The 12,579-nt window shown below is 41.6% G+C and overlaps 1 protein-coding gene across 4 annotated transcripts in view; it reads left to right on the top strand.

The window, feature by feature from the left end:
• LOC137564135 (xylosyl- and glucuronyltransferase LARGE1) overlaps positions 1–11,169 on the top strand; it is a 670,081-nt gene extending 658,912 nt beyond the window's left edge. For all 4 annotated transcript variants that reach the window (XM_068277558.1, XM_068277559.1, XM_068277561.1 and 1 more), the window contains exon 15: positions 6,096–11,169. In XM_068277558.1, the coding sequence (XP_068133659.1) occupies positions 6,096–6,293 (198 nt within the window). In that variant the 3' untranslated portion in view covers positions 6,294–11,169. The remainder of the gene's footprint in view (positions 1–6,095) is intronic.
• Positions 11,170–12,579: the final 1,410 nt, after the last annotated feature.

The raw sequence follows: 12,579 nt of genomic DNA on the forward strand, positions 1-12,579 counted from the left end.
TTGAAAAGGGAAATAAAGCGGAGGAAATCCAGCAAATTATGTACCAGGTGGGCAATGTGGAGAGAGATACACTGTTGAAGGATAACAGAGATCAAGTACAACAAAATGAGCCATTTCAACTGGCATATGTGAGTGAATTCTCAAAACAGCATAAAACAGTAGAAAAAATCTTTAAAAAGAACTGGCCAATCCTGATGAGTGACCCACAGCTAAGAAGGATAATCCCAGAACAGCCAAGATTTATCTACCGTAAAGCACCAAATTTAAGGGACAAACTAGTCCCAAGTTGTGTAAATCCCCCCATAGGAAACAACACGGGAAATAAACTGAAGGGATTCTTTCCGTGCAGGGATTGTAAAGCATGCAAAATGGGGATAACGATGAAAACGAAATCCTTTACAGCGAGAGGGGATACAAAAGAATACAAGATTGAACAGTGTATTACATGTAAAAGTAGCCACGTAGTGTACCTACTGTGGTGCACATGTGGCTACAGGTACGTGGGACGAACCACCCGCACTTTGCAGGAAAGATTGGGGGAACATATCTTGAAGATATCTAAGGGGCATGAAAACCACACTGTCCCCAGACATTTTAAGATGGCACATGGATGCAACCCTAAACATCTAAAAGCATGTGCAATTGAAAAGGTGGAGCCCAATTGGAGAGGGTGTCATAAACTACGTACAGTATGTCAAATGGAAACAAAATGGATCTACAAACTAAGGAGTATGCACCCTGAGGGACTAAATGTAGACCTAGATATCAACTGTTTCTTGACGAATGATTGAAGGAGTTCGGGACAATAAGGGGCGCTGATTAATAAGTAAGGGAGAAAATGTAACTTAATGTAGCAGCCAGCAGCCTAACTGTGTGGAACCAAACTGTAACGTAATTGTACGGATAATGTGGTTAATAACAACAAAAGAAAAACTGGGCTGGGAAAAAGTAGGATGTGATATACTAAGCAATTATATATAAGACACACATTGTAGGGGAGGAGAAGAAATTACTTTAGAAACATCAAGTATTATTAATGAAAAATATGATGAAGGAAATAAGTATGATGCAAAAAAACATATGATTAAGAGACAAAACAGATATATGAATAAAGGAAATTACAAGATGGGAATGGCAATAGAAAATGATATGCGATAATATGAATATGGGAGTTGGCAGAATATGGAATAGGAAAGTAGAAGTAATTTGTTAGTGATAGGATAGTATTGATGTGAGTCGGAGTAGCACTGTCCCCCAAAGGTAGAATGTAAACCGATCGCCTGTCACGTTTGAGACTGCGGCTGGAACGGATAACTGTAAATGGCAATGGCATACGGGGCAAGTTGCTATGGGGAGGAGTGCCACGTTGCCATGGGGAGGGGAAAGGATGAAAATGAGGGGGGAGGTTATGCATAGAAATGGGTGGTAGCAGGTGGACGGGATGACGTACAGCGTCCGCCTGCGCAATGAGCTTCCGTAACTTACGGATAGTGCGGGCGGAAGTGTAAGATGGGACGCACAGCGCGATGACGCGCAGAGAGGCGGACCATTATGGCCGAATGAATACTATTTATTGGTCCTCCCAACGCTAGTTCCCCAGCCCCTGATGAGTCACAATAGTGACGAAACCGGTAGGGCGTGGCCAAGGAACAAGCAAGGAGGACGCTGAACTCAGACGACGGTGGGAGACGAGGAATGCCGTGGCCCGTGACCAGGGGATCGGTATAAACTTGTGACATGCTTTTATGATGTTTTTACATGTACGCGCAATACTTATAGGTTTTATGAGGATTAAAGTGAGATTTTACACATGAGAGGCATTTGTGCTTGTATTTGAGGTAACGTTGCAGCCGGCCTGAGAGGTCTTTATGCCGGTGGTAACGCCAGAGCAAGCTTGAAGGAGCTAAAAGGTGCAGCAGCAAACTGCGTATTAGAGGAAATTACACTACAGTGACAAGCAGGAACGTTTACGCCATTCTACACTGCAGCCTGACGGTGAGCAGGGTAATATTGGGAGTGGAGGGGAGTGTGTGGATAGACGGTGGTGGTTCCCCCGCCCCCCTTACCTGGACACTAGCGTAAGCTTGTGCATGCTTTTCACTAGTGGTGTGCTTACGTGGAGTTAATAACAGTCTGCACTATTGCGACTCCTTTGTTTCTCTTTTATCTCTATTGAGGTGTGTTCCATGTGACAGGCAAAGGTCTTGAAGATATCAGGATAAGCAATTATATGGACTGAGCGCTACTAACTTTGTGGATAACAGTGATTGACAGTTTGGGTAACTATATAGAGCGCACCACCTCTGGTTGATAGTGGTTGATAGCGCTGTAATATTGTGAGTGTACTTAGTAGTAAGCAGTTACCAGGCAGCAGGAAGCAGTTGTGAGAGTTTGAGAGGCATTTCACTGCCTATCAACTGCCCGTGGAAAAGAGGCCTTTGGAAAGGCTGATGAAGGATATAAATGATGGGCTCTCAGAATTATGGTGTGGCATACCTATTTGCATAGAAAACATATATGAGAATCTTGCAAAGAAATGTTTATATGCTGCAATTCAAGATATTCACATTTTATTATTATTTTTTGTTTGTTAGTTTGTTTAAAAGTTCAGTTAAGCCTTTTTTTAAGGGAAATTCCAATTTTTAATATAAACTGTACCAAAAGAAAGCCCTTGTTGTCCCAAGAAAAACAATACTACATTTGTTTGGATAGACTAAAAATTAACTGAGCTGTTTAAACTCAAGCAAAGCCATTGCAAAATTGTAAACAAAAATGGCCTTGTAGAGGTTTAGAATGTCAGTACTGCACTGGTTATAGAATACTCGATTATCCTTGGATCTCTCAATTTCTCAATTATTAATATTTTTTATTGTAAGCACAATTCGATCAGCTGACTAAAAAGATGTTTGTTTGAGGAATATTAAAACATTTACAACGGATAGTACCGGTAATCGAAGGACAAAAAAGTTTAACAGGTAAAAATGACAAATATTATCTCACACCCCAGAAAATGACCATTTGTGGAGTTGTTTAAAGAGACACTAAAGCGGAAAATAAATTATGATATTATGGCCTCAATTCACTAAGCTTATCTCCTGTCTTTAATAACGTTTCTAGAGTTATCACCATGGTGATGAGGCATGTAGTATTCAGGAAACGTTTTTCCCCAGGCAAACCTAAAGTTAACTCTTCTGTCTTTAAGTTAACTCTTCGATCCTTAAAATAACTGCAGAATTCTAAAGTTAAAGACAGGCTTTTAATTAACTGCATGTGGAAATATCTACAGAGGAGGTAACTTAAAGCGGATCCGAAATGAAAAATTAACTATAACAAGTAACTTGTCTTTATACCTTATCTAAAGTTTAGATGGTTTACACAGCAAATCTAGCTGCAAACAGTTTTAATACAATATGATTATTTATTCCTGTGATACAATGACAGCAACCATGTTGTTTGTAAACATTACACAGAGGCAGGCTTATCTGTATCTTGAGCCATCAGCCTAATCCCCTCTCCTCCTCCCCTCTGCCTCTGCAATCACTGGCTAGTAACACCTCCCCCTCCTCCTGCCCAGACTGAGCTCCCATGAGCCCTTGCTACTGCCAAGGCTCTCGGAAAACCTGTGGGCGTGGCTTTTTTAGTTTATAGGGAATTAGAGTATTAAAGAGAATCTGTATTGTTAAAATCGCACAAAAGTAAACATACCAGTGTGTTAGGGGACATCTCCTATTACCCTCTGTCACAATTTCGCCGCTCCCCGCCGCATTAAAAGTAGTCAAAAACAGTTTTAAAAAGTTTGTTTATAAACAAACAAAATGGCCACCAAAACAGGAAGTAGATTGATGTACAGTATGTCCACACATAGAAAATACATCCATACACAAGCAGGCTGTATACAGCTTTCCTTTTGAATCTCAAAAGATCATTTGTGTGTTTACCTTCTGTCCCCTTCTTCTCTCATGCACTGAACATTACAGGCTTCCTGAAGACAGCTCTGCTTGTGCCTGTGTTTGTAATCCCTCAGTATGTGTCAGCCAGCTACTTTCACAACCTAACAGAGGAGGATTTTTATCCAGCTCTTCTATCACTGATAAGATAGCAGAGAAGCTGCTGGCTTATGTAAATAAAACACACACTGGAGTGTGCATAGAGGAACAGACCAGCACGGAAGAGTTGGCAGCCTTCCAGACACAGGCCAACAAGTCTGACAGGGGAAAGATACATTGATTTATTACAGAGACCGTGATAGTACAAAGTGCTGCAGTTAGCCAGAACACATTAGAATAGGTTTAGGAACTTATAGGATGGTAGAAAAAACGTAATTTTTGTTACAGAGTCACTTTAAAACAAAAACAAAAAAGTATTTGGCTTGAGGAATGCCCTATAAACAATAGGAAAGGAACACAATTATGCAATGTGTAAAAGTTCACCTCGGATTTACTTTAACTACAGAGGAGGTAACTTAACTACAGAGGAGGTAACTTAACTACAGAGGAGGTAACTTAAAGTGAATGAGAACCGCATTTAAAAAAAAGGAAGCAAATACTTACCTAAGGAGAGGGAAGGCTCTGGGTCGTATAGAGCCTTCCGTCTCCTCTCTCGGTGCTCTCTATCCTGTGCTGGATCCCCCCCCCCCCCCCCCGTTTCAATCCCCCGCCGAAAGGGTATTTGGACGTCTTCGGGAGCTGTGTCCTCCCAAAGACGTACGGCTCCATACTGCACAGGCGTTAGCGTGCAAGAGAGCGTGCTTGCGCAGGTGCAGTACAGGGCCACCCTTCTTCAGGTGCACTCGGGCTCCCTGAAGACTTCTGAAGCCTCCTTCGGACGGGTAAAGCAGTATTTGACTAATTTAGTCAAATGCTGCTACCGGGCAAGCTAGCACCGGAACGAGGGGACCAGGAGAGGAGCGGGAAGGCTCTATAGGACCCAGAGCCTTCCCTCTCCTTGGGTATCTATCTCATTTTTTAAATGTGGTTCCCATTCACTTTAAGAAATGAAGAGATAAGATAACTCTCTCACTGTGTGAAGGTAATGCTGGGAATACACGGTTCGTTTTTGCCTTCGTTTAAACCTTCGTTTCGATTGTACCTTTTGTCCTTTTCGATCCCGAAATAATCGGTCATACGGTTAATATCACCACCCACGGTTTCGTTTTTTTTTTCGATTCTGATGGTTTCGTTTTTCCAATGATCGAAGGCTGCAAAGAAACAAAACGAAAATCCCTTTTTACAGGGACGGACTAGCATAAACGAATATATAATCGATCTGAACAGCCATCAAGCCTACCAATGGCTCGATTAGATGGATAAAGAGAGATAATATCAAACATGTTCGATCACTAGTCGTTCGTTTTTGGGGTCTATTAATCGAAACTATAATGAGATTATGACTATTTTCACATACGTTTTCAACACTCGATTCGTTTACCGAACGAATCGAAGGTTTAAACGACGGCAAAAACGAACCGTGTATTCCCAGCATAAGTTTTCTCTTGCCTTATTATCTCCAGCATGATCTTAGTGAATTGAGGCCAATGTTTTGTATATGTAGTACAGCTAAGAAATAAAACATTAGGAGCAGAGACATAAGTCTAATATTGTTTCCAGTACAGGAAGAGTTAAGAAACTCCAGTTATCTATGCAAAAGAGCCACTGGGCTCCACGGCTTTCAAAGTCGCAGAGAGCTCTGTCTTCTGAAGTGTATTATCTCAAGTGTCTGTCAATGTATTTTATTTCTCTCTGCAGAGAAGGGTTCAAAAGTTCAGTAGCCTGCTCTGTAATATCATTTAGAATACTGAGTAATGTGTAAACTGCAAATGTTAGAGAATGATGCAATGTTATATAAAAAAAACCTATATAACTGAAAATAAAAATGAGAATATTTTCTTTGCTACTAATGTTCTAGTAATTATCTGTACTACACAACCAATTCATTATATAATTTTTTTTTTCGCTTCAGTGCTCACTAAAATATATATTTATGTTTTGTTTTTTGCTTGTTTTTTTTGCATTGCACAGCTTTGATCTCTGAAATATCAATGCACAATAATAATGTCTTTCCTGCACACTGAACTTTATTTTTATTTTTTTGAACAGGAGTATGCATTCACAGTGCTGCCAAATGCTTACATGATCCATATGCCACATGCCCCAAGCTTTGACATCACCAAGTTCCGCTCCAATAAGCAATACAGAATCTGTCTGAAGACACTGAAGGAGGAGTTCCAGCAGGACATGTCACGTCGTTATGGCTTCACGGCTCTCAAATACCTCACTGCTGAGAACAACAGCTAATGAGATGGGGAGAGGGGAATTACCCGTGCCTGATGTCTGCAGTGATGAAGAACTGGAGGGCATGATGTCGGCCATGTTGGCTGGAGGCTGCCATTTATATTTGGAACCCTGAATTGTTTATTTAGGGTTTCAAGAACTTTTAATTTCTCTACCTTCTCCACAATGTGAGGGTACCGAAAACAGAGCTTAAATAATGTATGTAAATTGTGGTAGAATGACAATCTGGAGTATGTGACTTTTACATCTGCGTCGGATGTAGAGATTACAGCCTTTGTATTATCTCCTAAAAAGAAAGCTTGACCCTCTAATGGTGAGAATCAGTTGCAGGGCAGCAAGGTTATCCTTCCATTAAAAAGTGAGATCTCTAATGGAATGAAGATCAAAATGAGTTGTGTAGACTTCAGAGTCCAGAACAGATGCAGAGGAGTCAGAAGACAGACTTGGACTGAAGAACCAACAGACTGTTTCTGCCAACACAGTCCTCTCCCTTAAACAATGGCCAGGCTCTCCTATCCATCAAAATTGCCATATCAACAGCTGTCATGGAAAGAAAGTTTGTTGTTGCTCAGTGCTTAAAAACTGCAGAATCCTGAGTGCAGACTGGGCTGGAGAAATTTTGTGTGCAGTGGAAAAGCAGAGGCCATTGCTATTTCAAAACTTGCCTTTGATTGGCAAGAGAAGATGACTAGTTGTGTTCTTATGCTTCACGCAAAAAAAACAAAAACATAAAAAATGAAAATTATATATATATATACATAATAGCGGTGTTCACCTTGTAAAAATTCCAAAGGGCATTTCTTTCTATTTTTGTATCTTACTCATCCCTGTATAAAAGACTCAAAAGACAAGCCTTGTTATCTATACACTTGGTGTCGAATAAACTTACCTAGGTGGTATATGGGCATGGATCAGCTGGAAGCACGGATATATACGATGTGATGGTGTGCATAGACTGGAAGCATGGATGAATAGTTGCAGTGACTCAACCTTAAAACACCTCTTTGGCCTGTCGTATTCCTTTTAAAAGTGAGCTAGGTGCAGTTTGGGCATCCTTTCCAGTTTTCTGTGAAAGCCTTCAGTATAGTCTTTAGGAGCAAATGAGGGCTTGTTGGGATTAAAACATCTTTTGTCCACTGTGCCAAATTCTGGCCAAGCCCTTAGGCATATTTGGGTTTAGTCTTTCATCGTAAATAAAGATGCCATTGCACATAAGCTGTCAATTCCAAGACAGTAATGGCGCGAGGGATGTGTGGACACAGTGAAGACGCAGCACGGTCACTTTCTGTGTACAATACTATTACTTTTTTTCCATTCAGTAGGCCCAGAAAATCATTACTATGCAACATTTTCCTGGAAAAAAAAAGAGTCAGCTAGGATCCGTAATGTAGGGTTCTTGTTGGTCACTCCAAGGCCAGAAGTCAAGGTGGAGGAATTTAGGTAATGAAGGGTTGATTTATGATTCTCAGAACAACAACAAAAAAGCCAACGAAATCTCGCCTACCATAACTTCCCTTGCAATTTCAGTCCTGCCCAAGAAACGATGGAGAGATTTGAGGTTGGTAGTGAAATCAGGATGGGTTAATGGAATGGAACTTACCACTGTTTTTACTGTTCAGTATTAATTGTCATGTTTACAAAAGGAAACATTAAGTCTAATGCACTAGTATAGCCAAAAGGCTTCTTGTTAAACAATGGCAAAAAGTCCATGCTCTGAAAAAAGAAAACATGCAATGTCCTCTTCTCATCTGTCTATGGAGACAGTAGCAAATTCCAATAACTTGTGTTATGTAGCACCATTTTAGCATTACATATAGCATTGTGTTGTTGGATCACAGCCATGTCTTTTCGTGCAAAATAGAAGCGTAAGGTTGAAAACATTTTAGGTACAGAAAATGTTTAGTAGTTATCCACACAACGACAGAAAGTATTACATGTGAACGTAATATAGCCAGTCCTCTGTTAGCTACAGCTGGATCATCCACAAGGCAATTCTAGGCAGTTGCTACGGGCCTGGTGGATGCTAGCCCCCAATAAATGTTACTAAAAAAAAGCTATATGAACATCAGTGGTGGGCAAAAACTGCTATCTTGCCTAGAGCCCCATTTCATCTTTATCCATTTCTACTCTTAGCCATTCCAGAGAGGACTTGACATCATTTATATCCTTATTTTTTTTTCCCCACTGTGGATGCATGCTTAAAGAGAACCCAAGGTGGTTTTTTGGGGGGCAGATGGAACACAGAGTCATGTTCTCTGCCTCATGACATGCCTCTGTGTCCACCAAGCACCGCTCTCTGCCTCCCCAGCGCTGCGCTATAGCCCCCCGAGATTAGTGATCATTTTGTCACTGTCTTGGAGGTAAACATGTGGCAGAGGGATTCCCTGTTCAAAATGCCCGCAAGAGGCGTTCCTGCAGGATTTCCAAGCTGCCATTGGACAGCTCTCTCTCCCTGGCCTCATCCCCTGCCACTCCCCCACCTTCCTGCACGCTGTGAATGAGAGAATTCATCTCTCATTCCAGCGTCGTGACCCAGTGGTCACAAAAGTGAAAGTGGGCCATTGCAGCCCACAGGAGCGGCGGGGAGCAGCGGTTTTGGAGGCTACCTTATCCGCTCAGCCCCCCGGATCAGGTAGCCTAGTTTTTTTTTATTTCATGAGCCCACCTCGGGCTCCCTTTAAGACTAGTGTTGGTGTTCGAGCTCAGTATTCTGCATTCAGAAACCCGAATTATGCCAAACATCTCACTTCAACCAGAAGCAGTGGACGGGGTCACAGGGAGGTCACTCACTTGCATGCTTCACTTGACTCCAATGCTTCCTCCTTCAGACTTGGAAAAAGGAAGCATCGGAGTCATGTAACGTGTACTGTGCACCCCATGACGCTGTCCACAAGCTTGGGTGCTGAAGTGTGACATAATGCTGGTTTCCAAATGCAGGATCCTGAATTCGAGCACCAACACTGCTCAAGACTATATTTTTAGAATCATTAGTATTATATCAATAATTACTAACATTGCAGCAATCCTTGCTATGGTTGGAAATGACCCAAGTACTTGCCATCTTATAGCAAACAATTGCTTATCCAAACCAGTTTTGTATGATTCCTTATTTTATTCAGCCTGAGAGAATAATTTAGCCTAATCACTTTGTACTTCAATGAAAGAGCAATGTCTCTCTGAAGATTACATCTCCAATGATTTTTTTTCGAAAAGAAATCTGGCAGCTAATCCACTGTTTTCACCATTACACTAATATCTGGAGAACATCTAGCTTAGCGATTTTTTTTTTTTATTGTTGTCAATGTTTGTGCAAACTTTTTACTTTGATTGTGGTTTTCTCAAAAATTCAAAATGTCAGCTTTTTAATGAACATCTTTTTTTACACCCAAAATGGTGCAATCTGGCTAAAAGTCCAGTTATGACATCCAGTACCACAAACAAAATCTGCACAAGCTTATAAACATTCACTTATGTCTCTACAGTTATGTATGTAAGAAGGTCTGTGCTGCCATGGGAACAATCAGCATTCAGGAGCCTACCATATATGATCAAGCAAAAGCACACAAGCCAGCCTCCATGTTGGCCCTCCTACTGGTTAATCAACCCCCCACCTAGATCCCATGCAGACCACATGCTAGAAGCGTGAGTGTGTAAGGAAGGGTCACGATGGACATTGGCATAATTTATGTTTTCTCTTCCAGGCTATGGATGCAGTCCTTACATCTTCCTTCAACCTTCTGTTTCCTCATGTGAGCTGCAAGAAAGCAATGTCTGTCTTGTGACTGTCACGTGATGAACGTTAAAGGGACCCGAGCACCACACATCACAAATATATATTATACCAGTAAGATTTGTTTGTAAATGCGGTGAGATTTTGGGGTGGGCATTGTGCATTTACTTACCTATGAGTGGCTGCTCTGTAGCCTCCTATCTATATGAAGGTCTCCCATCTTCTCTGTCGTTGTGCCTCAGAACCGGAGGTTGAAATACCTGCGGCAATGTTGTATGACCCTGGCCGCCGCAGTGCATGTCGGTAGAGATGTAATCACATGAATGGACTACATCTCCCAGCATGCACTGCACCGGCCGGGGGCGTGTTACATTGTCCCACATACTTCAACCTGCAGCACAGCCACAGGGAAGATGCAGGTCCTCATATAGATGGAGAACTATGGAGCAGAATAACCCCCCATAACATTGCATTCTATGGCGGCGACCACATTTCCAAAAGCCCACAGGGGCCCATTCTTGTTGTTACACTTGCTTTTCACATAGGCTGTTTACAGTAAAGTCTTTTCTCCAGTTTTCCTGCCTAGTGCACTAGTGGAAAATGTTTTAGGTTTTATAAATCTGGCAAAAAAAAATGATTTTGAAAACTTGAAATAAAAAGTCAAATGAAAAAATTTGTTTTTGATTTTATAATAAGCTCCTTTGGCTTCAATTTTATTTTTTTGGGGGGAGCACAAGATGTTCTGTCCTTCAGATAGTTAAGGTAGAAATGGTTTCAATTTTCCATACTGTAGTATTTTCCTGCACTGCCATATCAGTGTTAATCCACATACTATACATGCTGTGATATGGGGGGGGGGGCAGATCTGTAGGGAAACCACTGACAGTCTGGAGGAATCAGAGTCCACCATTAGTGCAATAACTATGCAGATGTAGGGCTGGTGACAGGAAACTCATGCACATATTATAGATTTGCACTTAAACACTTTGGCTTGTGCCCTCTTATTCTAGAGGCCACGGTTTATTCTCCAGTGTTGCATGGATGAGAAGAGCGACGTTGCTTGTTTTAAAGGTTTACAGACTTTTAGGGTTGTGAATAAATTAAAGGAAATTTGTTTATTTTCAGTTGTGCAATAAAATTGTGAAATTATTTCTGTGTCCTGTTTGTTCTTGTAGTATTATTTGAATTTTGAGCAGAACTATAGCCAAGACAAAAACAGTTAAAGCAAACCTGTGACTTTCAAAAACAAACAAAGTTACACACTTACCTCACAGGCTCCAGAAGATTCTCTGATCCTGCTTGAGGCCAATGCTGATGGCCGAAACCATCTTCTTCTTTGTGGCTGTGCTCCCATCTTTACAAGCACAACTGCACTATCCAGGCGCACTGACACCCTACGCAGTAGGGCAAAGCCACTCGTACACGGGGAAAAAAGCCGCTTAAAAGCGGCTCCCTGCTACTGCAAAGGTGTGGCCATCTTGCACCTGTATAGTGTGGCCCGGCTGTGCAAACATTTTTGACAAGCCCTTGTCAAATGTGTTCAGAGGGTCCCAGCGCTGAAACAGTGAGTTTGAGGTGGGATGGGGCAAACCTCTGGATTATTCAGAGGCTTCCCTCTAGTGTAATCTTTTTCCCTAAAATTCACTTCAGGCACACTTTAAAGAGAAACTCCAACCAAGAATTGAACTTTATCCCAATCAGTAGCTGATACCCCCTTTTACATGAGAAATAGAATGATTTTCACAAACAGACCATCAGGGGGCGCTGTGTGACTAATTTTGTGCTGAAACCCCTCCCACAAGAGGCTCTGAATACCGCGGTACTCTGGGCAAACTGCCACAATGTAACAATGTTCACAGACAGGAAATGGCTGTTTAAAGCTGTCTGTAACAGCCAGAGCAGCTAGAAACAGCTACATAACTTGCCCACAGTAACAATGTCACCATGTAATACATGTCAGAATGTGAATCTGGGAGAGGAAAGATTTTACAATGAGCAAACACTGACTAAATCATTTATACATAATTATTGTAAAAATGAAGCACTTTTTTTTATTAAATTATTTTCACTGGAGTTCCTCTTTAAAGCTAATGTCAGCTGAATAAGAAAAACAAATCAAAATAAATACTTACCCATGGAGGGGGAAGGCTCTGGGTCCTATAGAGCCTTCCCGTTCCTCTCCCAGTCCCCTCGTTCCAGCGCTGTTACTCCCGTCAGCAGTATTTGACCAATTGGTCGAATATTGCTCTGTGCTGCTGCTGGAGGCTTTGGAAGTCTTCGGGAGACCAAGTGAGCGGCAGACACCGTGACTGCACTCTTTTGCATGGTCATGCATGTGCAGTACAGAACCGACTGTCTTCAGGACCACTCGGGCTCTCAAAAACTTCCAAAGCCTCTCATGGCAGCAAATTAGAAGTGACAGCGCTAGATTGAGGAGACCGTAAGAGGAACGGGAAGGCTCTATTGGACCCACTCCTCTCCATAGGTAAGTATCTGTTTGTTTGTTTTTTATTTCAGTTTACATTAGCTTTAAGTCATTGCCATTAGTAATCCTTTAAC

The sequence above is a fragment of the Hyperolius riggenbachi genome, chromosome 3, assembly GCF_040937935.1.
Source record: "Hyperolius riggenbachi isolate aHypRig1 chromosome 3, aHypRig1.pri, whole genome shotgun sequence".
Taxonomy (NCBI): Eukaryota; Metazoa; Chordata; class Amphibia; order Anura; family Hyperoliidae; genus Hyperolius; species Hyperolius riggenbachi.